Raw genomic sequence first — 24,857 nt, forward strand, 5'->3', positions numbered from 1 at the left:
AGACCATGGCTCGCACAAATTTGAGGGCTTCCTCTCCCACTTCCAGTCCCGCCCCAGAAAAGGCCCAAGCTGGACCTCCAGAGCCAAAGAAACGGGCGCCAATCGTAGAGTCAGAGGAAGACTTGGAGTTGCCTGAGGAGAAGGAGGAGACTGTGGTGGACCAGAGGGCTAAACTGTCAGTTAAACAGCCATCTAGGTCTCAGGGGAAGGAGACTGAGGAGAAACAGGCAGTGAAGTCTATGGTGAAGGAGACTGGAGTAGATACGAGGGAAAAACAGCCAGTTAAACAGCCAGCTAGGTCTATGCTGAAGGATACTGAAGAGAAACATGCAGTAAAGTCTATGGTGAAGGGGACTGGGGTTGACCAGAGAGAGAAACCACCAGTGAGGCCTATTGGCCAAGAGACTGAGGAGAAACAGCCAGTGATACCGCCTAGAAGGAGGTCTATAGTGCAGGAGACTGAGGAAAAACAGACATTTAAATCTGTGGTGAGGAAAACTGAGGAGAAACAGCCATTGAAGGAGCCTGAGGTAGACCAGAGGGAGAAACAGACAGCAAGGTCTATGGTGAAGGAGAATGAAGTAGATCAAAGGGAGAAACAGCCAGTAAAACCACCAGTGAGGCCTGTTGGGAAGGTGCCTGAAGAGAAACAGCCAGTAATGTCTGTGGTAAATGAGACTGACATAGACCAGAGTGAGAAAGAGCCAGTGAAACCACCAAGAAGGAGGTCTATTGTACAGGAAACTGAGCAGAAACAGCCAGTGAAGTCTTTGATGAAGGATACTGGAGAGAAACAGCCATTGAAGGATGCTGGGGTAGACCAGAGGGTGAAACAGCCAGCAAAGTCTATGGTGAAGGAGACTGAAGTAGAACTGCTAAAGAAACAGCCAGTGAGACCTTTGGTGAATCAGATTGAGGAGACACAGCAATTGAAGCCTATTGTGAAGGAGACTGGGGTAGACCAAGGAGAGAAAGAGCCAGTGAGACCGCCAAGGAGATCTATAGGGAAGGAAACTCAGGAAAAACTGCTTGTGAAGTCTATGGTGAACGAGACTCAGGTAAACCAGTCTGAAAAACAGCCATTCAGGCCTATGGTGAAGGAACAGGAGAAACCCCAAAAGGCTCAGGAGGATGCCAACCTACTCTATATCTCAGAGGATGAATACTTTTCGGAAGGCCCCATTCAGGTAACTGTGACCCAGAAGAGTGGTGAGCCTGCAGTCCCCGCTGCCGGACATCCAGCTCAGACCCCCACCCTCACTCTTTTCAAGGGGCTCCAGGAAACACAGAAAGCCCAGGAGACTACCCCGGATGTGGACATCAGTGTGGAGGATGAACCGGAGATGCTGGAAGCTGCCATAAAGATCCAGGCCGCCTTCAAAGGCTACAAGACGCGCAAAGACATGCGGCCCGTCTTCAAGCAGGTGTTCGGGAACCAGAATGCTAGTATCAACGGAACCATCCGTCTAGAATGTGTTGCAGAGGGGAAGCCCAACGCGGTGCGCTGGCTGAAGGATGGCGAGCTGATAACGGGAGGCAAATGCCACCGCATCTTGACCTCAGACGACGGCTCCTGCACACTGGCCATCTCCAACGTGACCGCTGAGGACGCTGGTGTCTACACATGTGAGGTGGTCAACAAGTTTGGTGTGACCTCGTATAATGGGAATGTGACGGTGACTCAACCACCTCCTACCACCCAGAAGCCTGTCCACCCTGCCCTGGCCTTCATCACCCCTCTGCAGCCAGCCCAAGTACAACCTCAGACAGAGACCCAGGTGTCCACCTCTGGGAACGAGACTGTGGTTTCTGTGGAGAGCGAGGGCATCTCTCTGTGGCAGGCCTACAACCTGACGGAGGAGGACTCCCACATGACTCTGCAGGAGAGGAGAAGGGTCTCGCTCGTCGCGGTCAGCTCCAGTAAGTCAATGCATGGTGAAGTAACAGTTATGTCAAGGTAACCTGGCTCCAGATCTGTACTATGCTTTAACCTCATAACACCTGAGGATACTGAATACTGATGAATACTGTTGTTTTGATATTCGCATACAACATTGGTTGTCTTAGAACTTGGCACATACAGATTTGAAGCTAGGCTAATGCCATGGATGTCATCAGTACTGTGTACTGTGGGTCATTTGCAGTATTTGTGTCTGCCTTTTCTATGACTGTGCTACAGTAGACCTGTAATATAATGATAATCGTCTGCCATGGTACTGTAGCTCCCCTTTAAATTTACAGTATGATGAGAAAAACATGTATTCATTTTTTAATCCTTTTTTTCTCTCAAGTGTCCAGCCCCTCTGACTATGACACAGCTCCAGATATCATAGAACCTGTTGACATCAGCCCCAAAGACCTCCCACCCAGGTAAGACTGCTTAACAGAATGCACTCAAATCCTAAATCAAACTTTATTTATAGAGCACCTATTGTGATGACAAGCTGAACAACTAGCTCTATGACTTACATTGCCCCTTTCTAAGATAAAATGGCATCATTGTTTTGATATATAAAAAAAGTTTCCACAGGGAAGTTACAAAATCACAGGACCAGTTGCCCCACAAAGAAGATAAGGAACAGAAAGGTCCCCCTCAACCACCAAAGAGGCATTTGAAGGTCAAAGGTAAGTCAGGCTCTGTTGGATCATTGGATCACTCAATATGCTCTTTTTTCAGAATTTTTGGCAGTGGTGATATTTTGCATGCTCTATTGTATGCCATTTTGCCTGGTTTGTTGGCCCCTCTCTCACCTCCTCCCTTCTTTCACCTCTTCTGAATACCCTAGCGGCTACTGATGCCAAGTTCAGGACTCCATCCCCAAAACATCATGCCCACACACCTGCAGCTGCTCCAGGCTCCGCCTCCGAGTCAGACGGAGATGAGGACAGACGAGAGGTACTTTATAGTCTCAACATATTTTGGGCAGCAGCTCTTCTCATCAAGTACTCTTTTGTATCTGTTCCTCACTTCACCAACCTTTTGTTCTCTAGACATTTGATATCTACGTGGCCAGAGCCAACTGCAGCCCTGCAGGTGGAAACAAGGAGAGCCTGGTGCTGAAGGAGGGACAGTATGTGGAGGTTCTGGACTCGGTTCACCCTGATAGGTGGCTGGTCCGTACCAAGCCCACCAAGAACACCCCCTCCCGCCAAGGATGGGTCTCCCCTGCTTACCTGGAGAAGAAGAGGAAGGTATGGTGGCATACAGAGAATAGACAGTAATAGTAGAGTTATATACAGTAGATGTATTCTGAAGAGTCAGAGAGGTCATGTGAACCTTTGACCATGCATTTATTACAGCTTAATTTCTCTGTTTTTGTATAGGAGACTTTCCCACCAGTGAGGGCAGCTGTACCGGAGCTGGATGGAACAGGGTCTACAGGAGAGGAGTACAGGAGGACACTAAGGTGAGTAATTTAGAGTAGCAGTCAGTAATTTGATATTACCGTAGGGTAAACCAAAAGCTCAGTACCAAAAGCTCAGTGGAAGAAAAATCCCAAACCCATCTGTCCACTTCATTGACCAGTGAGTGTTAAATGTGTTTTGAGTAATATAGTTGATTAATAAATACTCAACAGTATATTGACTCCATATGAAAATGCCCTCTGTCTTCAGCCAATTGATCCAGGGGCTGATCGATGGGGAGGAGGAGTTTGTGAAGGAGATGAAGGACTTCACATCTCACCACCTATGTCAGATGGAGACCAGCTCCCATGTCCCCGCCAACATCATCAATCAAAAAGAAACCATCTTCCGCAACATCAAGGACATCATGGCTTTACATGAGAAGTGAGACAGACAGGGTGCCCTTTTCAAATCAAATCCAACTTTTAATATTTTTACCTATAGCACTTGTGTTATACAATAATAGCACAATGTGCTTTACAATAAAAACATGATGGCATATCATTGACTTAAATATAACCACATAAACAAAGTGTTTTTGTTTAGTTATGGTTATCTACACTAAACTCAGATGAAAGGTTTAGATAAAGATCCTGTCCTTATTCTCTCTACCTCCCTCCTTACCTACTTCCCTCCCTTCCTCCCTCCCTCTCTCCCTCCCTCCCTCCCTATGCAGGTCAATCCTGCCCAGTCTGAGTGTGTGCACCACAGACGATGAGGTAGCCATGCACCTAACCAAACACTCTGATGACTTTGAGAAGTATCTGCAGTACATGCTGGGTCAGACCCAAGCAGAGGCCTGCCTCACTGACAAGACTATTCAGCAATACTTCAAGGTATGTCAAAATAGTCAGACAAAAAAAACCCCTACCCTTTATTATACTACATGTCCAAAAATATTAGAGAGTCACACATGTTCCTATTCAAACATTTTTGCTTTAATATATATGACCTTTGTGTTACAAGACAGCACTGACATCAAATTGCAACACTTAACATAAATGTTTTCAGGACAACAAAGAGACAGAAGCGGACAACCCTGAAAGCTCAACCCTGGATGTCATCACCTTCTTGCAGAGGCCGGTGGAGAGGATTCAGACCTACCAGGCCCTGCTCAAGGTCAGTGAAAGATACACTTCATCTAACAACAGATGATTATTGTGAAACCATTTAAAGAGACACATGTTTAAAGTCCTCAGTCATCCCTGTGTGTGTTTGTGTGTGCACGTGTCTGTGCGTGTGTGTGTGCATGTGTGCGTGCGTGTGTGTACAGGAGCTGATCAAGAACAAGGCTAAGAGTGGGAAGAGTTGTCGTCTGCTGGAGGATGCCTTCTCCATGGTGTCCTGTCTGCCCTGGCGCTCTGACAACATACACCAGGTCTCTCTGATAGAAAACTACCCAGCCCCCCTCACTGCCCTGGGGGAGCCCCTCCGACAGGTAACTGTGTTGATGCCTGTGGTGGAATAATGTATCATCTTGAATTTAATTAAACTACAGCAATATTACCATGATAAAAACCCATTGAGGTGCACTGCCTCATTTTCGAGGTGGTCCTGTAAATGGAATGAATCATGTCAGGTTTTCTAACATGTAGTTTTTCCTCATAGGGCCTTTTCACTGTGTGGGAGGAATCCCCAGAGATTAAAACGTCCTCAAGGGGGCACCAGAGGCAGGTGTTCCTCTTCAGGGACTGTGTCATTCTGTGTAAGCCTAAGAGGGACCCCAGCATGAACACTGACACCTACTCCTTCAAGAACAAGATGAAGGTAATGCCTAGTACTCACCTCTAGTCTCCAGTCGCTGTCACCATCCAAGATGAAGAATCCAAAACAATGCTTTGTGGGCTATTAGACACTATCTAGACATATTACAGGAGATTAACACAAAAGGTGAAGATAGTAAGTGTCATTTATATCCTTTAAACTGTGTAGGATGCCTGTGTAGCCCCTCTCCTGTCCCTCTACTGCTGTGTCAGATGTAGTCCCCGCCCCCCCCCCGCCCCCGCCCCTAACCCTGCCCTCTCCCTCTCCAGCTGAGTGACGTAGAGGTGAAGGAGACAGTGGGTGGAGATGAGAAGTCCTGGGGGCTGTGGCATGAGCACAGAGGCTCAGTGAGGAGGTATACGCTGCAGGGCCGCTCTGCCCTTCTCAAGCTGTCCTGGCTGAAGGACCTGAGAGAGCTGCAGCAGTGCGCTAATCTGCCCATCTGCAGTGAGTCCTAATCTGTCCTCTGTTAGCGCTGTGTTTTTAGTCTGGTCTCATGCCCAATGTTTCGGTCCTCATGCGTGTTTGTGTGTGTGTGTGTGTGTGTGTGTGTACAGTTCCACCAGAGTTTAAAGTGCTCCTGGCCGACTGCACCACAAAGATCGGACAGACAATCAAGCTGACCTGCAAAGTCACAGGAACACCCAAACCAGTGGTCAGCTGGTTCAAAGGTCAAAGAGCTGTGAATACTTTGAAAACCTACTGTAACATACACTCACACTGCTTTGGCTATAACTAGAGCAGGAAGCCATAGTACAGAATCTCTCATCATGCGATCTGACATCACTTCCTCAGATGGTCTTGCCCTGGAGGATGACCCCCACCTCATTATCACTGCGGACCGGGCCGGCACCTGCTGTCTTATCCTGGACGGGGTGGCACCAGAGGACTCTGGGCAGTACGTGTGTTACGCTGCCAGCTCTACGGGCAACGCCAGCACACTGGCCACGATAGTGGTGGACGGTGAGTCATACAGTAACTCAGCACTGGCATACAGGTAGCAAATAAGTTTGGGAATGGCATGCTCGATTCTACCTTACACAATTCTTCGGGTGCAGGGTTAAAAGAACTCTTGTATGAAGGAAAAAAACACACACTCACACAGGTAGCAAACCAAGCTGCCTCAGTTAACCGGGGGTTATATTGTACATTGTGACATATACGTAATGCTGCACATATTACTGATCTCTGTAGTCTTTATATAATCTACTGTGAACACTTTCCCCATTCTGCAGCCCCTCCCAGATTTGTGACACGGCTGCAGAGTGTGTGTCTGTTGGAGCGTGAGGACGTCCAGTTTACCTGCTCCACACACACTACTCCTTTACCACGAATCAGGTATGGGAAACTTGAGATGTGTTCATATGAAAAGCACTTTACAAAAACTATTTATTGTGATTATTAACTTCTGTGGATTTACACTGTACTCAAACTATATTCAGGGACTATCTTCCAATCATACAGTATACCATGTTAGTTACAATACTGAAGATTCCCATTGGGATGTACCCCTGTGTCCCCCGGGGCATGTGTTGGGTAGGTGGTTTAAGGAGGGCAGACAGCTGACAGACCAAAGGAAGTACCAGGTACAGAGTGATGCCCGCAGTGGGATCCTGACACTGACCATCAACAACCCTGGAGAGACAGACCTCGGCCTGTACGAGTGTGAGGTATGGTGCTGTACGTGTATGAAACTCCCTCTCATACAAGTGATACTACATGATCCCTGAGGTAGAGCTAAAAAACACACCCTGACAAAACCCATATGCACATCCAATCATGTGTACTCTCTTAAAGATACAGATAGGAAAAAGTGAAATATTGTCTACTTTTTCTATTTTATCTTTTATTTTATGCACTCATATTATTCTCCTATAATGAAAAGCGCTTTATAAATGTAATACATAATAATAATAATAATAATTATTATTATTATTATTGTTACTATTATTATTATTATTATTATTATATTTACTAATACACATTCACATACAGTAGACCGCCTCCTGTCATCAAATTGACACATTTTCTTCTGACCATTTGGCCTTATCCTAGTAGCTCTTTATGCACTGGTACCACAGTCAAGTAAAGACATTATTCAGTGTGAAACCCTGCTGTGTTTCAGCTGTGGAACCAGCTGGGCAGTGTCAAGTGTAAAGCGGATCTGTGCCCCGCCTTCTTACCAGTGACAGGCAGTGAGCCTGACCAACCACAGGTCATCTCCACCAAAGGTAGGAGAGTCCGAGCCAATGAAGGTAAATATCCACCTCAGAGTAAGGGAGCTAGCGATTCTACTCTGGACACCAGAAGCTCAGGGTTTATTGAGGAGGGATTAGGGAAGCAGCACATGCCATGGTCATTCCTCAAATCACTTCACATCACTTCACTTCACTCTACTTCACTTTACTCTACTTTACTCAACTCAACCTCACTTTACCTCACTCTACATTTGTTTCACCTTCAATCATTACCATTATGTCATGTTGTAGTTCAGTATCAGTTGGTTCATTTGCAGATTGCCATTTCCTCCCATTCCACTCCAAACACAAACCCTCCAACCCGAAACACTACCAGTCACCTACAGTAGCCATCAACGTAGACCTCATATCCGTTCTCTACATATATGTATAATCATGAAAGACACTGATACAGTTTACGTATTGGATGTTTTTGCTTGTGTTTTTCTCATCATGTTTCCAATTTCCAGACCTGAATGAGATTGGACTCAGGCATTCTCCTCCATTTGATTGATCATGGTGTCCAAAAGCTTTACTAAACAGGACAGGAATAGAAATAGTTGTATAGTTCATATAGGGGCAATATCAGGACCTGGAGAGTTGATTAATTACTTAACAGCTGTAAACTCTATATGTCTATATCCATGTCCATATACTCTATCTATATATGCAAACTTACTAAACCAAACCCATTATTACTGCTCAGAGAAAATATGGATTTACGCCATTTCTAGGCATATGCTTTGATAGTGCAGTAGATGCATCTCAGGAATTACTGTATGCTCTCCCATGTCTAACCTACAGTAGCAATCACTTTCCTCCAAGAGGTTCAGTTTTCAGAGGGTTCAGTAGTTAAGACCTAGATCTAGTTTTCCTTTGGACTTTTGGACACCATTTGATCATGTGAGCCCATCCATTTTCTTTAACAATCCTGCTCTCCATCTCACCTCCTCTGAGCAGGACGTTCCACACAGAACCCTCTCCATTGTATTGTAAGTCTCATCATAGTCACTGTATCGTGGAACCACCCAGTGCATGTGGTGGAGTCCTCCTCCTTTCTCCAATGCATGCCCAGCTAACTCTTCACTCCCTCCCATACGAGATGGTCATGTGCTGGACCTCAGGGGTGCTCTATGCCCCTCCCCCCTCCCCCGCTCCCCCGCTCCGGGGCGTGAGGGCAGGTGTCCTGTCCATCCATGCCCTATTCATGTGATGAGTTACAAACTGTGAGGTTTCTGTCAAGTCTGGAGGTAAGGTAAGACATGCACTGTTTCTGTTCCTTGTCTCGCAAGGTAAGAGAACTGTACTTTCTTGTTGTATAAGCTTTTAAGGCTGTATAAGCTTTTAAGATTAGTGAATAAGAATGACTTCAAATGAAAATAATAGACTTTAAACTATATTAAGGCCAGCAATTGAAACTATAAAGAAAAATATAAAGATAAGATTAACCCCAAACCAGTAACAATAATGAATAATAGAGGTACATATTAGTTAGATTCAGTGTGTGAGTGGTACTGTATGATTCTTCCAGATGCAGACTCAGAGGGCTGGTCCACATCTCTGGTGAAGAAATGGCTGCAGACAGAGTTCAGCCCCACCTCCATCTGTAAAATACTCTTTCAGCCTGGGTACCCCCAACTGTGAGCACACACCTACATGTACTATCAACCCTGTGATTTATCCACTGTACTCTATCACTGTACAGTCTACTATATACAGTACATAGTACAACATGTACCACATATCCAAAACTCAATTAATTAAGTATCATATAATAGTGTATTACATTTCTAGAGTGTTAAGACCTGGTACAGCTACAGTTAACACTTAACATAACATTGTATGTGCTGTATAAAACACCTTGATAACTTGACACCTCCTATCTCTGCAGAGCTGAGGGCAGTCCAGAGGGTACAGGCCCCACTGCCACAGAACATGTGGAGCAGTCTCACATGGAGACAGTGGAGGAGCCTCAAGCTCCCATTGAGGACAAGGAGGAACCATATGTCACAGTACCTATACAAGAAATACCAGAAGGTAGACCATACTCACATTCTATTTGGAGGCTATTTGGAGGCTACCACTTTATAGAATATGAGTGATCTCACTGAATGACTTCACTTCCTGCTTCTCCAGCTCCTCCCTCCATCCAGGTGCCCACTGAGGACCTGTGTGTGGAGCCTGGCCAATCAGCTACCTTCACTGCCATCATCACAGGGCGGCCCACACCTGAGATTCAGTGGTACAAGGTAGGGGGTGCTTTACACACCCTCAGCCCCAATATATACCCATTTAACAACAGAGCTATATGTTGATGGATTGCATTTCCCGCCTTGCTGCTTTTGTATACCTCTCCATTGCTGTAGTACATACTATAGTATTTATAATATATATTTAATATGTATGTATATGTTTATAGTATATTTTTGTAGTATTTATGTGTCTGTGACTTGGTCTCATGTGATTGGAGGATGGGGAGGAGCTGCCGGTCAATGAGCACGTGGAGCTGGTGCAGCATGGTGCCCGCTGCTCCCTGACAGTGCTGTGCCCGGAGAGCCAGGATACTGGCATCTACACCTGCTTTGCCTACAACGACTCAGGACACGCCTCCTGCCAGGCCCAGCTCACAGTGGAGGAAGGTGAGACCTCAATACTAATAACACCTTTGACTACACTTCTGCTCTTTTTGAGTTTGAACTAGCAGGGTATCAGTGGAGGCCGGTGAAGGTAGAAATCGGATACCATTCCTCATTCCATTCCATGCATTACAATGAGCCTGTCCTCCGATTTCTACCTCCACCAGCCTCCCATGCTGGATATGTCAATGCCCTGTACTGTATGTAACGATCACTAAACTGGCTGATGGCATACAGGACAGGACAAGTATAGAGCCCACCAGTGAAACCTATGTAAGATTTTGTTCTAACTACTGTATCTAAAAGAAGAGCATCCAATCTGAAACCAACATTAAGGCACTGACGTTAGCTCTGGCTAACTGTCTGTGACTTTGTGGTCATGGTCATCTTTAGGTCCACTAGATTCACAGGAGAGGGAGGTGGAGTTGGGGAAGAGGAGGAAGCTGTTCTCTGTGTATGATGTCCATGAGGAAATAGGAAGGTAAACACACTATCTTGACTCAACTATTTTACTATGCAGTGCTGTTAATATGAAACTCTGGAGGCAAGGTTCTCATTAACTGTAAATCCTTTCCTTCCACATTAACTAAAGGAAACAAGCAAAGGAAACCACTTTAGAGTGATAGGCCACAGCCTGCAGTGTGCTGTACATTATATGAACGAGCCTCATTGTCATCCATCCTCTCCCTGTGCCTGTAGGGGTACTTTTGGGGTGGTGAAGCGAGTCACCCACAGGAGGACCGGAGAGGTCTTTGCTGCCAAGTTCCTGCCCCTGAGGAGCAGTGTGAGGACCAGAGCCTTCCAGGAGAGGGACCTGCTCTCCCGCCTGGCCCACCCCAGAGTGGCCTGTCTGCTGGATTTCTTCTGCACGCGCCGCACCTTGGTCTTGGTCACTGAAGTGTATCCTTCTCCACAATAGTTATAATATGCACTGCCTTTCTCTCATACACACATGATAATGATGTGATACAGTGCTTGACCAATATGATGTATTAAACAAAAACATCTTTAACTCTGTTCCTAGCTGCTCCTCTTATAGCCTTCTTGACCATTTGCTGCTGAAGGGATCAGTCAGTGAGAGAGAGGTGAAACTTTAAGGACCCAAGTTATTCAACTCACTGGTCTGTTGTATATTAGTAATGAAATGATGATTGTCTTCATAGTATTTAGTAATAGTAATGTTCTGTATTTTCATCATCAGGTCTGCATGTATATTCAGCAAATATTGGAGGCTGTTGGTCACATTCACAGCATGAACATCCTTCATCTGGATATCAAAGTAAGCTCTCCTTCGTCACAATGAATTGAAAACATTGTTGAAATCGATTTAAACATTCAACCTATTGTAATGTTTTTATCTTAACAGTTCAGAGAGTTTTTGGATTTCAATACATTGCTTACCTGTATCTAAATGTTTGATTCAAACAGCCGGACAATATCCTAATGGTGTTCCCACCCAAAGATGAGATCAAAGTCTGTGACTTTGGCTTCTGTCAGGAGATGGACTCTTCCAGACACCAGTACAGCAAGTTTGGCACACCGGAGTTTGTGGCTCCTGAGATCGTACACCAAGAGCCTGTCACTTCAGCCACTGATGTCTGGTGAGCTGTGTCACAGTCTGTTTTAGCACTGTGTGGTATGGATTTCATATTAAGGGAAAATATGATGATTGATCATAATAGAAATGTTTATCTTTTCTTTGTCAGGTCTGTTGGTGTTTTGGCCTATCTATGGTGAGTATGCGGTAATTCTAATTTGGAACAGAGAAGTTTGTGAGTGAGACATACTGTCATATGTCATATGCAGTGGAGGCTGGTGGAGGTAGAACACATGTTTGATACCATTCCTCATTCCATTCCATGCATGAGCCTGTCCTCTGATTTCTGTCTCCACCAGCTTCCCCTGGTGATATGAATGTTTTTATGTTATTTGTAATAAATGGTGTAATACTTGGTAATTTCTGTATCACAGAGAACAGTCCTATTGATTATTTACGCTATGCTGTATCCTAACAGTCTGATGTGCCGTTGTCCGTTTGTTGGGGAGACGGACCGCGCCACCCTGCTGAGGGTGGGGGAGGGGACGCTGAACTGGGACGCCCCTGATGTCACCTACAGGAGCAGGCAGGCCCAGGACCTCCTCCACATGGTCCTGAAACCAGACCCAGAGTAAGAAACCCAATACATTGTGAGGCAGTTTCCCAGACACAAATTAAGTCTAGTCCTGGACTAAAACACACTTTCAATTGAGAGTTCCGGGAAACTGGCCCTGTGTGTCACATTTGAATAGACAGTGTCTAACACTCACTTCTTCATAGTGAATAGAAGATCTAGCCTAGCTGAGTGTAATGGTATAGTTGTCAAAGTAACAGATTTGTTGTGAATAATTTTATTAAACTAAATGGTAAGATAAATATGATTATGAGACCCTCTGCTCTCCTCAGGAAGCGACCAAGTGCCTATGAGTGTCTGTGCCATGAATGGTTTCAGGTAAGGTGTATTGTATATCATTGGTCCCATTGTTTTTACTCATGCTCAGTAGGGTAAAAAGACTCATCATGTATGATGCACACTGTTTCATTATGTTGTCAGAGTGAGCATGAAGAGGATGAGACTGATTACATCAATACAAGGAATCTGAAAGTCTTTATCTCAAGGAGGAAATGGCAGGTACAGTAGGCCTAATCCCTTTTGCAATACTCTATGTAATTTGAGAATCTCACTCACCATGTAGATGAATTGTACAGCAATAGGTGATTATCTCCCCAGCTCTCTCGAACCAGTCTCTCTCCTCTCTCTCCCCCCAGCGTTCTCTGACCTGCCTGGGCTCTGTGTTGACCCTGAGGCCCATCCCTGAGCTGCTGGATGCTCCTCCACGTGAAACATCGGTTACCGCCCCCCGGGACCCCCACGAGCCCAGTAGCACCTCCCCGAGCAGCGGTTCCTCCTCCGAGTACGACGAGGCTGATTCCTGGGACACTTTCCAGCACTGCAGCGCCACCGAGGTGGAGGAAGACGAGGAGGAGGAAGACTACGACACCTTCATGGAAAGAGCCAGGATCCCAGAACCCTTCGACACACTCCGATTGGAGGAAGAGGAGGAGGAGGGGACGATGGGGGAGGAGGAGGAGGGGGAGATGGGAGGACGGAGGAGTGTGTTAGAGAGGAGTGTGAGCAGGCAGTCCGTAGAGTCAGATGTCTCACGGCAGCAGACCCCCCAGAGGGAGCGTAGGGTCAGCAGGGACAGCAGCCCATCTTTGTACCTCTCCGAAGGGGACGAGGGCTCCGGGAGCGAGGGGGGCCGCATCCCCAGGGGCAGCCTGATCCGCAGCACCTTCTACAGCAGCTCCCAGCAGCTCTCGCCTATGTCCGCACGCCACATGACCCTCAGGGACAAGTTCCAGGCCAAGAAACAGGAGAGGGGTCGCAAGCCGCTCCGTAGCAGCCACTCCAGCCGCCTCAACGAGCCCCTTATCGAGTATGTGGAGGACGAGGCAGAGACCAACCGTGGGCAGAGACGGGGGTCATTACAGGCGCCCATGCTCAAGTCCTGCTCTTTCGACAGTGGGGTCGGCCTCTCCCACCCCAACGCACCCCCGCAGAGGAGGAGTAGGTCACTAGACGAGTACTCCAGACGCTCACCAGGGTCAGCTAAGCGCAGAGAACCAGGTGACGAAGAGGCCGCTTTGAGTCTTAAAGAGGATTTCACTGACGATGAGGCAGAGAATACCTTGGATGTTCCTCCAAGGAGTTCTCCCCAACCTGCTGTAGTCAGAGAGAGAAGAGGTTCAGTTGCTCCCATTCAGGGGAGGATAAGGGAGACATTTCCACCTGCTGGCGCGGATCCCCGCTGGGCTGAAAGGATGTTCACCAGGGCAGAGCAGGGAAGGGGGGAGGAGGGGGAGAACCTGGCTGGCTCCCAGTACTCCCTGTCTGAGTCCTTGGTCCTGGAGCAGGGCTCTGAGGCCTCCAGCAGACTGGGCTCCTTTGAGGAGCTGAGCCACGGCCGCCTTGTTGGCACATACAGACATGGGGAAGGGGATGAGTATGACGACCAGGAGGAGCCCCTGATCTCTCCGTCCCCCTGCTCCTTCCAGCAGGGCTCAGAGGCTGAGGACACTGATCAGGAACCCATACACAGGCGTGGCCTTCTGCAGATCCCACAGAGGACAACCACACACCCCAACCAGTACTCGACCACCAGAAACAATGGTTCGCTGGAGAGGAAGGTCCTTCCGGTGAAACCCAGTCCCAATCTCTCCTTCCGTGCCCCAGAGAGGCCCCCGAGGGCCAGCGACATCAAAGAGGGGGTACTCCAGAGGCACGCGTCCGCCCCAGCCCTCGAGGCCAAGCCGCCCACAGGGAAGTCCCCCAAGATTGGGCTCATGAAGATCTTCCGCAGGCAGTCCTGGACGGGCCAATCCTACTCCCAGCTGGAGGGCTCAGAGATGGGACCCACACTGGGGGAGTTCATGCAACCTAAAACCCCCACCATGTCTCTCAGGAAGAAGATGAGGGCATCCGCTTCCAGTCTCACCAAGCTATTCACTAGATCCTCCAGTAAGGAGGACTTGAAAAAGGGAGGTGAGCTTCTGTCCACTCTGTCCACTCTCTCTCTGATCTATTTGAAACACATTTAAGTGGGCAATTTGGAGGCATTCAATGCAGCATGGTATAGTATTAGTGCTTCAATGAGCTCGTCAATATAAATCTTCACACTTGGTGTTTGCTGTGTAATGTTTGTCTTTTGCGCCTACAGGGCAGATTGTAAAGGGATCATCTCCTGTCCTATCTAATAAAGAACCAAGCCCTGGCCTGGAAAGCCCTAAAAAGAAGGCCTCCAATCTTTTCTCAAAATTCAAAATACCTGGATTCAAGAAGAGCAAAGGTACAGTGTGGACTGCACTATTATGCATTGATGCCCACTTCAAGTAGGAGAGAGACCTTTATTGTTTCTCTACCAGTGTAATTGTGTATCTGTGTATACTGTAGAGTATCTCTCTATGGTTGTCTCTTTCTCTCTCCAGAGCTGCCTATTCGCCCCACCAGGCCTGATGTAAACCATTTGGATGGAGGTGGAGTTCTGCTGGTGTGGAGACCAATGCCGTCCAGCGACCCAGTGGTCTACTGTGTACAGTACAGCACAGACGGTAAGAAATACTGTACAACTGAAAGATCACACACACACACACACACACACACACACACACACACACACACACACACATACACAGCTTTTCAGCAAATATGAAGTTGGACTGAATTACCAGGTTTGGAACTTCATCTGTTGCAAAAGTTTTATGGATTAGTTTGACAAAGAGAGATGTGTTAAATACTATACAAACTGTACAGTAATCCCTATGCCTTGTTCTACCACAGGTGGGGAGTGGAGATTGCTGTCAGAGGAGGAGACGGACAGCTGCTATGTGGTGAAGGACTTGCCCAGAGGAGCAGGATACGTGTTCAGGGTGGGCTGCATCACCAAGACAGGGGCAGGACCTTTCAGTGACCCGTCAACCCCTGTTGTAATGGCAACCCATCCTGAAGGCAGGGAAATTATAAAGATTGTGTCTTTGGCTCCAAGTAGTGTTTGTATTTATAGTGTTTATCAATGAAACTTAAAAGTTATTTGATGTGTAACTGGCCAGACATAACAAGTCTCCTCTGTTCTGCAGAGATTCACATTCCTCTCATCCAGACCGAGTCCCCAGGGTCGAAAGCTGATGGTTCAGGAAAGCCGCCTACCCACAAGACCTACAGCTTCCTCTCAGAGATTAACAGGTACTTGACTGTCACCGCTGGGTTAGGAAAGTTCCAGCTTTCTCTTTGCAAATAATCATAGCTCTTTTGGGCTGTGCAACCGTTTCTCGACTCTACCATACATCTGATTTCATTACTACACACCTGAGTACACTAATGTGCACAGTACATGCATTTCACTTACTTGCAATGTTTGTGTTCCACTTACTAGGCAAATGTACAATATGTCACTCTGGATAAGAGCGTCTGCTTAATGACTCAAATATGAATGTAAAATCTGACCACCTCCCACCATGGTCTCTCTTAAGGGGGCGTTTCAGCGTGGTGACCCAGTGCCAGGACGAGCAGAGCCAGCAGCTGTTGGCGGCCAAGATCACCCCCTACAGGCCGGAGCAGAGGCAGCTGGTGCTGAGGGAGTACCAGCTTTTGAAGAGGCTCAATCACCCACACCTGGTGCAGCTGCACACGGCCTACATCACCCCCCGCTACCTGGTGCTCGTAGAGGAGCTGTGTGCAGGAAGGGAGCTGCTCTACAACCTGGCTGAGAGGTGGGTCATATATGCACACAGCATCAAATTAGTCACTGCTGTACTGTTTGTTACAGCTTTGACTTAATGGGGTTTTGATGGTAATTGTCAAATTAGAGCAGTGAAGTAGTTGATGCATACATACTATACAGTATGTGTAATGTAAATAAATGTTAATCTATCTTATTTGGTGAAAACCATATGTCGGAGAAAGAGTGTTTTAGACTACACATAAGTCCACACCAATGTGCTCCCTCTCTCTCTCCCCCTCTCTTTCTTTCTCTCTTCCTCTGGTTGTCTCCACACAGAGACTTGTATGCGGAGATGCACGTGGCAGAGCTGCTGGCTCAGATCCTGAGTGCTGTGAACTACCTACACAGCCGCCGTGTCGTCCACCTGGACCTCAAGTCTGACAACATGCTGGTGACCGACCGCAACATTCTGAAGATCGTGGACCTGGGCTCCGCTCAGTCCTTCACCCCCGGACAGACGCTCAACATTGAGCACATCCAAGGGCTGTCCGAGAACAAAGGTATGTGTCCAAATAAAGAGGTGTGACTTTCACTCGATTTGAAATTGGTACTTTTATTGGCTTAAAATAACATTGACATTCTGGCTGTCATGGCCTTCATCAGAATCCACCAGCAAAGGTACAACCAAGGGAGGATGGACGGACGGACAATTCGCTAACTTCACTTCACTCTCAGTTCTTCCTAGCTACCATACTACACTTGAGTCCATTTTATCTTCAATTTACTATTTCATTGATATTCGTAATGAATTTATTTAATTTTATATTGAAGTTTGTTTGAAGAAAACTAACATTCTAATACATGATACATAACTTATATCATACATTTCATATTTAAATATGACATTTCCAATGTACAGTAAACTAAACTCTTTTTATGAAGAATGTCCTTTGTGTACCTGTCTTGTCAGTTTACATTGTCCTTCCTAAAGCTCCGGAAATCCTGGAGGGACAGGGAGTTGGACCTGAAACCGACATCTGGGCTATTGGAGTTTTGGCTTTTATTATGTAAGTACAGAAAGACCAATGTGGGTTTCATGGTCAGCTGTTTTGCAATGATTGCACTATTCTAAATGTAGTGTCAGTGCTTGTTTTAGATATAAAGTAAATGACCGTTTGACTGTACAGGCATTGATTTACATTTATTGTTGCCTTCATATCCATCAGTGTTGTCTCCATCAGTGACCTTGTATCTCCTTTCTTCCCCTCTAGGTTGAGTGCAGATAACCCCTTCCATTCAGACCTCAACTGGGAGAGGGACAGAAACATCAAGAAGGGGAAGATCCAGTTTGGGCGCTGTTACCCCGGTCTGTCAGAGGGAGCCATCAACATCATGAAGAATACCATGAACAACAAGGCCTGGTGAGTGGGTCCATCTGTCCACATCTGAGTCATCCAGAACAACAGCTAATGCTGCTTAACCCCATATGTTAAAGCACTATAAATAGAGTCTACCAAGAAAACACAAACCTGAGTCATAGTTGATAAGACAGTTGGAAGTTTTCAAGTTATCGTTTTTCCAATTCTGAATAATCAACTATTTTAGAGCTTTTTAGTTTCAATTGATTTGTTTCCTCTGATGCATTTCCTGTGATGCGTTTCCTCAGGGGGAGACCCACAGCCGCTGAGTGCCTCCAGAATCCGTGGGTGCGGGGCGAGCGGGCGCCCTCCAAAAACAGAGACTCCATCGTGTGCTTCTCCACAGACAAGCTCCAGGCCTTTCTCAAGGAGAGGGAGGTGAAACGAGACCAGGTTCGCACCAAGCTGCACGGCCCACTCTTCCAGTGACGGAGAGAGAGGGCCGCAGATACAAACTAACTGGATCAGATCTTATATACAGTCGATCCTCATACACATCTCCTCTTAGCCCATAATTTGATAACAAAAAAATGGGATGTGTCTTACAACTGTAAAGTAAAAATGAAGACTGATCAAATTTGTATCATGTAATGGCTGCCAAAGTTGTGTTGACTTAGAAGTTTACATATACATATATCGTATATGTATATCTGAATGTTTAGAATTTTGGCTTTAGTTGAACTATGGCGCCATGATATCAGGGAAAATGTTTAGTTAGACATTATGCGCATATTGTTGCATGAGTTTGAAAACATGATATGTATGTGTGAAAAGTAGTTTCTTCCTCACCATTTTGTGTTGGCAACACCTGCCATACAAAGTAGTGTAGATATAAATGGTGGCGTACATAGCGATTCAGAATAAGGTTGATGACTTTTTTGGTGAATCTTGAAAATATTTCTATTGCTCATTTGCTACAGAGCCAGAGACTCTTCTTGGTTAATGTGCCTTAGGTGTTTCAAAATAGCGAAGGGAATAGCAGGAGAGGATACTGTACTAATGTCCTCCTCCAATATGATTATAGATACTGTAGATAGATATTTGATATCGATCTTATAGTTATACTGTATCTTTAGATAATAGATCTTTTGAGTGAACATTGTTGCAAAGTTTCCTGTGTTATTGTAATAATGTATAAATGAAGAAATGGACAATAATCAATTTACGATACAGTAACTAGTAAATTAAGGAGTATACTTAATATTTGTTTGATTTCATGAGTATCATGTACAATGTGTACCATGTGAAAGGCTATGTATGTACTGAATGAAAGTTATATTAAACAGCATATGAATGGTGAGTTTGTTTAACATATTGTGTATTCATCTTGCTCAGTTACATACAAAAACATTCAAATACACACCCACAAGACACACAAATGCTTTAATTCCTGCTGATGCATGGGTACTGTAATTGCCACACATACAGCATGATCTGAGAATGACACTGAGTTACTGCCTCTATGTGATATTTTTATGGTGTGCATTGTGCTTACACCAGTCATTAACATTTTAATCCACAACTACTGTTCACTTAGAATAATAAACTCAACAATACAATACATATTCTATTTTGAATAGAGACTTCAAAATACAGGCTGATTTTTCAGTACTGAATCAGTGAAGTCTGACATTGCACAGCTACTGTAAGACACAGTTTTATGCACAACTTTTGTTTGACTATTTTACATGTTTCACAGGTAGCGTGACAGATGGTGTCAGCACAAGTGACACGTACATTGGGGCAGGGCAAGTTAATGTGTAAAGTTTGAACTCACATTATAATGACAAAACAAAAGTCTAGTGGCTTTGGCAGTGATTTATATTTGATTACATGGCTGTAAAACCAGTTGGCACGAAAAGTACCAGGATGGAGTGATATCTAGACATTGACCAATAACTAACTGCCCTACACATACAGTACCTATCACATGCCCCATTCACGTTGTGTCCTTATTGATGGAGAAAACACCCCATGAGTCAAATACCTTATTTTCCTTCTGAGTTGCATACAGTAGTACAACATGTGTTACTGTGGAATGCCTGCTATTCACATACAGTAGCAACCCTCACATTTCCTTAAGAGGCCAAGTCAAAATGAACTGATGTCAGGGGATAGATCTTATTGTTTTTGAGTGGTGATCCAGCATCCTAGATGCCATTCAGGCTGGAGGGAAAGGCTTTGTTTCTCCAGGCAAGAGAAAGATGGCGCATTCACCTCATTCAGACTTGTTGGCCTCCTGAACTTTTGTTATTTCCTGTTGAGACAGAGATAAGAATATCAGCATTGTGGTTACTTGACCCCATATGTTGTCCACATAACTTATTGTACGTAAACACTCATGAAGAACTCTGAAAACCAGACCAGGGGAGGCTGGTGAAGGTAGAAATCGGAGGACGGGCTCATTGTAATGCATGGTCCGGATCATGCTCTTGTCATACACCACTCACCTCAATAAGGACACTTTTTAACAACTCATAGGCTTCGTCTAAGTCATCATTGATGATAACAATGTCAAACACTCCAGGCTCCTTGCCTAAAATACAAGAGAGGAAAAATCTATATTAGGCCCTACTAAAATCATTATCAAACTGACAAATCATTGGTCCAATCCATATTCTCCAAAGATTTACTGTCTTGTAACCGTAGTTCCACAAAGGATAACAAGAGGAACTTACTGAGTTCCATATCAATTCGTGCTGCCTCCAGACGCTTCTGTAAACTGTCCTCGTCCTCCGTCTGTCTGTCCCTCAGACGCTTTTCCTGGACAAATCAGAAAATTATTGCAATTTCGACATACTGTATCAAGAACAAATTTGTCTCACAGAATCAGCTTAATCAAGCTAGATCTATTCAAGCTTAGTGAAGAACACTGTGCTGGTTAAGAACACTAACCAGGATCTCTATAGAGGGTGGCTGGATAGAGACATAGATTGGGTCCAGGTCTGTCTCTTTGATGTTTTTAACTCCCTGTATATCCACGTCCAGGATGCAGATGAGGTTTTGGGCCCTAACTTCCTCTACTGCGGACTTACTGTGTGGAGAACCAGAAACACTCGTTAGTTTATTCCTTTTTTTCATAAATATTCAGTTCTAATTCAGTTCTATTGATTCAAACAGCATATACTGTACACTGTTCCATCTGGACATGTAAACTGAGAATAGAGGATTGTGAGGAGAGAATCTGGATAGTGAGCGTCACCAAGTACCCTTCTATTCCTCACATGCTATGGCTAAGCTAAAAGGATAGTGACATTAATCCTATTCTGGGTACAGTGGTTCTCCCTTATAGACAGGTCTATACAAGTCAGGAAGGGGGTGGGGGAACAGATTAAACGTGACACCCAGGTGCTGAGTTGCACTGTTGCTCCTGCACCATTCTGTTCTAATGAAGGCTAAAACTCCATCTGTCACTGGCTCTCTCTGGTGACCTCATTATCACAGTAGACCAGCCCTTTAAGACATCTTCAGAATGTCATGCCACAGGGATAACCTGTGGGCTCTAGTGACTAAACTCTAGTGGAGCAATTACTGTGCTATATTGGTACATTGTGATGCCACATGGCTCAACATCACCTAAGGTGAAAATTGATCAACTCTGTTGACAAACTTGACAAACTATCACATACTTTGAAAACACTGTTAACCAATGTACTTTTGGGGAGGATCTTTGCCATCAAGAAAACGTTTTTGATAGTTTACCTTGTTCCATACATGTTGCCGGAAAACTGAGCATTCTCAATGAAATCCCCTTTGTTGATCCCTTCCTGCATGACCTCTCTGGTGCTGAAGTGGTAGTCTAGAGGGGGCAGAAGGAGAAGACTCATTACTTGTGAGTGAGACCATATTGATACAGGTCTCTTAGGAGGATAGATACACACACTAGTAGTATTTCTATTGATTAGAGAGATAGATTTACAGAGAGATTATGCAAGTGTAATGTAGGTACTGTAGATCAAAGAGAACATTGATTCACAATACCACAAGCAACTTACATCATAAAGGGAAGAGACACCCAAAGAGCACATGCATAGGAGGAAATCTCGGAAAGGTTACTAAAAGACACACTAAAAGACACACCACAAATACTCAACAGCTATATTAGTCAGAGAGAGACAGTGTACTGTTCCTACCATTGGAGAGTCCTACTCCTCCACAACACCACAGTCACAGTCACAGTCACAGTCACAGAGGGGTCTACAACCGTACAGGGGGACTGCAGATACAGTAACACAGGGCAACCCAGTCACAATCACACCTACAGGGACATCAGCACTAGCTCCCAGGGACCAGAGTGCCACTGAAGTCTGCATATACTCATTAGCATGACAACATATTGTAGACTGGAGGATTGATTAAAACCTGTCCAGGTAAAAGCTACTGTAGATGTCTCACTGGGAAAAGAGAGGATTGTAAATAATACTCTGTAAATAAGAATTCAAAGGTTCACAGAGGTAAATCAACTCCTAATCAAGTAATACATCTCATGTACAGTAGGCCAAGGGTATCCTAACTGCACTGACAAAAGAGCCTGACTGTCACTGTTATGAAGCCACACTGCAACACGCTAAATTGTCTAATACATGTCAAGATATTGTACAGTATCAATGTGAACAAGATGTTCTGATGCTAATGGTGTGTTGCATTTTATCAATGCTTGATAAGCAGTACCAATATAGGAGATGGGAAAAAAGGCTTCCGAATAGGGAGAAACTATTGAGGCATTACAGGGGGCTATTTTCAAAAGCTTTTTACTCCAAAGTGCAAACTGGCATTTGTTTTCTTGAAAATGTTAGATTTTAAAGCATGTCATACAGTATCATGCCCTTGATGATGTTTATGTTTGGTAACAATGTACCTGGAAGATGAAAGTAACCCCCATCACTCTCTCTTAGTGTTGTGATTATGAATCACATTTAGACGACATCTATGTTTTATGGTTCGCTAGAACACAAAATCAGGATGAGATATCTACACCTTCGGATGAGACAGAGCTTAGGATGTCTGCTACGGGCAGTAAGGTAGCCCCCAGAAGCATAGGGAGACAGTGTAGGCCTATGGAGAAAACAAAAAAAAGGCACAAAAAGAAGTTTATCCCTGTATTAAAAGGGAGTTCTTGGGAAGGCCATTGGTGCAGTTCACTTGGGAGTAAGAAGCATTGTAGCTTCAGTGTCAGTGGGTATGGGATAGGTGGGGCAAATGGGTGGGAAATGTAAAAGCTGAGATGTACATGTATGCTGCAGGTTGTGTTGGTGTGGCATAAAGCAAAACAGAAAGCAGAGAGATGGAAGTCTGTATTGGCGCAGTAGAGCAGTAGAGGTAGAAGCATTTTGTGTGAGTTTTGGGGAATTTGCGATGTCAGCAGGTCTTTAGTCAATACAAAGAGATAGTATTTTAGGTGCTGTCTCAGTCTTCTGTCTGTCTGTTGTCTTAAGCGTATGGAGTAATGGAGATGGAAATGTCAAGTCTGGGTGATGTGTTTGTCTTTTTTTATGTAAATGTATGAGCTGTGGAAATGAATTTCCTCTTCGGAGGGCAATTGCATATACGTATCTAATCTATCTAATCTATTTCTATTATATTTTTGCTCAGTGATTATACTAGTTTGTTATCTCCAAAACATTTGTTGGGCTTTGCGAGGAGATCTCGGAATGAAAGATAATCTATCAAAAAATGATTGAGAACTGATCTGTGTTGCTTTAAGCAGGGGGAATCTCATATCTTTCATACTGTAGTAAGGTCATCTTAAGTTCAAGCATTCAGTCCCATTCATATTTTATTGGATGTATTGTGTTTATGAGTGAGAGAATGTGACTGTACAGTACCTTTGCCATCTTCCTCCCCTGGGCGTGGGTTCCTTGTTGTATCTGAAAGGACAGATTCAATTAAACATTAAACAGCAGTATACTCTCAGGTTCTCTTAATCATTACTAGAGAATAAAGCGTAGTGTGGACAAGGGTATGGGTACACATATTATGCTATGTGCTCGGACAAACAGGATTAGACTGGGGGTAAAGGTAAATAAGGCTGAGACAGCAAGGATAGAAGCAAAGACTCTATTTGATAGAAGACACTACTGCCCCACTTCCTTCCCAGATGGGATGTTGGGCCAGGAGGCAATAGCAGGCTGAGACACAAACGTACGTGACACGCAGAAGCCAAAAACTCCCTCATAATCCTTGAGCAACCTCTTGAGCAGAGTGCTCTTCCCTGCCCCTGAGGGGCCGCTCAGAACTACAGGCCTGGGTCCTGCCATAGCACTGATGGAGAGAGAGAGAGAGAGAAAGAGAGAGACAGAGAGAAAAAGCAGGAGAAAGAAAGTACAATGGTGTTAATATTTCTTCTTAGCATTTCTGATTTCTCAGAGTATTACTAAAATACAGTTGTGTGCAGATGACCTCAGTGATATGTATGATGGCTCTCATACAGTGCCCTTATTAACCCTGTAGGAGCTGACACCCACAGGTCACCCTGGTTGACCCTGGTCAGGCTGGTGTTGTCAATTACTCAGCCTAACACTGTCATTTTACCTAGAGCATCCCTTTCTACGTCAAAAACAACCTGTCCTATTAGTGTGTCTGGTGTGGATTCAAAATAAAAATGCCATTGGACAGACTGGTACTATAGCGCCTGTTTAATCTGGGAACTCTGAATCTAGTCTGATTTAGTGAGGCAGTGAGACTAGCGCCCGTCCTGCAACCAGGTGTGTACCTGTGAGGGCTGATGGAGGACCAGAAATCAGAGGACCTTATTCCATACCATGCATTACAATGAGTCCATCATCTGATTTCTACCTCCACCAGCCTCCACTAGTGCAGGTACCCTACAACAAACTAAAGGGGATCAACCGCTTTCAAGTCTTCCTCTGTAACCTTCAAAGTAACCTCCCTCTGGCTCAGATTAAGGCAAGCACAGGCTAACCACATGTAACTCCACTGAGGAGCCATTCTTGGAGCAGTCTTGGAGGCTAACCAGCTAGCAAGCCTATGTCTGTCTGAGCAGCTATTCCTCTGGCCTCAGGCTCAGATGCTAATCCACTGATCCTGGGAATTAGCTTTGATTAACCCCCCAACCCACACACACACACACAAACACACACACACACACACCGGCTGACCACACTAAGGCACATGGGGGA

The 24,857-nt window shown here is 45.1% G+C and overlaps 2 protein-coding genes across 2 annotated transcripts in view; one reads left to right on the forward strand and one right to left on the reverse strand.

The window, feature by feature from the left end:
• Positions 1–18,174, forward strand: part of obscna (obscurin, cytoskeletal calmodulin and titin-interacting RhoGEF a) — a gene marked incomplete at its 5' end in the record, with an annotated part of 37,774 nt that extends 19,600 nt beyond the window's left edge. Inside the window, 40 exons of the mRNA XM_083672322.1 lie at positions 1–1,920; positions 2,292–2,370; positions 2,531–2,625; positions 2,787–2,896; positions 2,992–3,192; positions 3,325–3,407; positions 3,616–3,789; positions 4,082–4,241; positions 4,417–4,524; positions 4,679–4,843; positions 5,014–5,172; positions 5,439–5,616; positions 5,727–5,840; positions 5,965–6,132; positions 6,405–6,507; positions 6,710–6,839; positions 7,295–7,424; positions 8,938–9,046; positions 9,298–9,443; positions 9,543–9,655; positions 9,877–10,045; positions 10,436–10,523; positions 10,742–10,942; positions 11,067–11,127; positions 11,244–11,321; positions 11,471–11,643; positions 11,749–11,775; positions 12,058–12,210; positions 12,486–12,531; positions 12,634–12,711; positions 12,849–14,625; positions 14,801–14,929; positions 15,069–15,191; positions 15,421–15,588; positions 15,717–15,822; positions 16,110–16,349; positions 16,637–16,860; positions 17,271–17,367; positions 17,572–17,721; positions 17,967–18,174. The exon at positions 1–1,920 is cut by the window's left edge and continues 36 nt beyond it. Coding sequence (XP_083528448.1) covers positions 1–1,920; positions 2,292–2,370; positions 2,531–2,625; positions 2,787–2,896; positions 2,992–3,192; positions 3,325–3,407; positions 3,616–3,789; positions 4,082–4,241; positions 4,417–4,524; positions 4,679–4,843; positions 5,014–5,172; positions 5,439–5,616; positions 5,727–5,840; positions 5,965–6,132; positions 6,405–6,507; positions 6,710–6,839; positions 7,295–7,424; positions 8,938–9,046; positions 9,298–9,443; positions 9,543–9,655; positions 9,877–10,045; positions 10,436–10,523; positions 10,742–10,942; positions 11,067–11,127; positions 11,244–11,321; positions 11,471–11,643; positions 11,749–11,775; positions 12,058–12,210; positions 12,486–12,531; positions 12,634–12,711; positions 12,849–14,625; positions 14,801–14,929; positions 15,069–15,191; positions 15,421–15,588; positions 15,717–15,822; positions 16,110–16,349; positions 16,637–16,860; positions 17,271–17,367; positions 17,572–17,721; positions 17,967–18,147 — 8,714 coding nt within the window. The 3' untranslated portion in view covers positions 18,148–18,174. The remainder of the gene's footprint in view (positions 1,921–2,291; positions 2,371–2,530; positions 2,626–2,786; positions 2,897–2,991; positions 3,193–3,324; positions 3,408–3,615; positions 3,790–4,081; positions 4,242–4,416; positions 4,525–4,678; positions 4,844–5,013; positions 5,173–5,438; positions 5,617–5,726; positions 5,841–5,964; positions 6,133–6,404; positions 6,508–6,709; positions 6,840–7,294; positions 7,425–8,937; positions 9,047–9,297; positions 9,444–9,542; positions 9,656–9,876; positions 10,046–10,435; positions 10,524–10,741; positions 10,943–11,066; positions 11,128–11,243; positions 11,322–11,470; positions 11,644–11,748; positions 11,776–12,057; positions 12,211–12,485; positions 12,532–12,633; positions 12,712–12,848; positions 14,626–14,800; positions 14,930–15,068; positions 15,192–15,420; positions 15,589–15,716; positions 15,823–16,109; positions 16,350–16,636; positions 16,861–17,270; positions 17,368–17,571; positions 17,722–17,966) is intronic.
• A 1,762-nt stretch (positions 18,175–19,936) lies between these two features.
• Positions 19,937–23,975, reverse strand: guk1b (guanylate kinase 1b; the record flags this gene model as incomplete). The annotated part of the gene is made up of 8 exons (XM_083672323.1): positions 19,937–19,975; positions 20,169–20,254; positions 20,397–20,481; positions 20,614–20,752; positions 21,421–21,517; positions 22,696–22,773; positions 23,544–23,585; positions 23,864–23,975. The coding sequence occupies 8 exons, from the start codon at positions 23,973–23,975 to the stop codon at positions 19,937–19,939; spliced, it is 678 nt and encodes a 225-aa protein (XP_083528449.1).
• Between the last annotated feature and the right edge of the window lie 882 nt (positions 23,976–24,857).

Source organism: Argentina silus, assembly GCF_951799395.1.
Source record: "Argentina silus genome assembly, chromosome: 6".
In the NCBI taxonomy this organism is placed as follows: domain Eukaryota; kingdom Metazoa; phylum Chordata; class Actinopteri; order Argentiniformes; family Argentinidae; genus Argentina; species Argentina silus.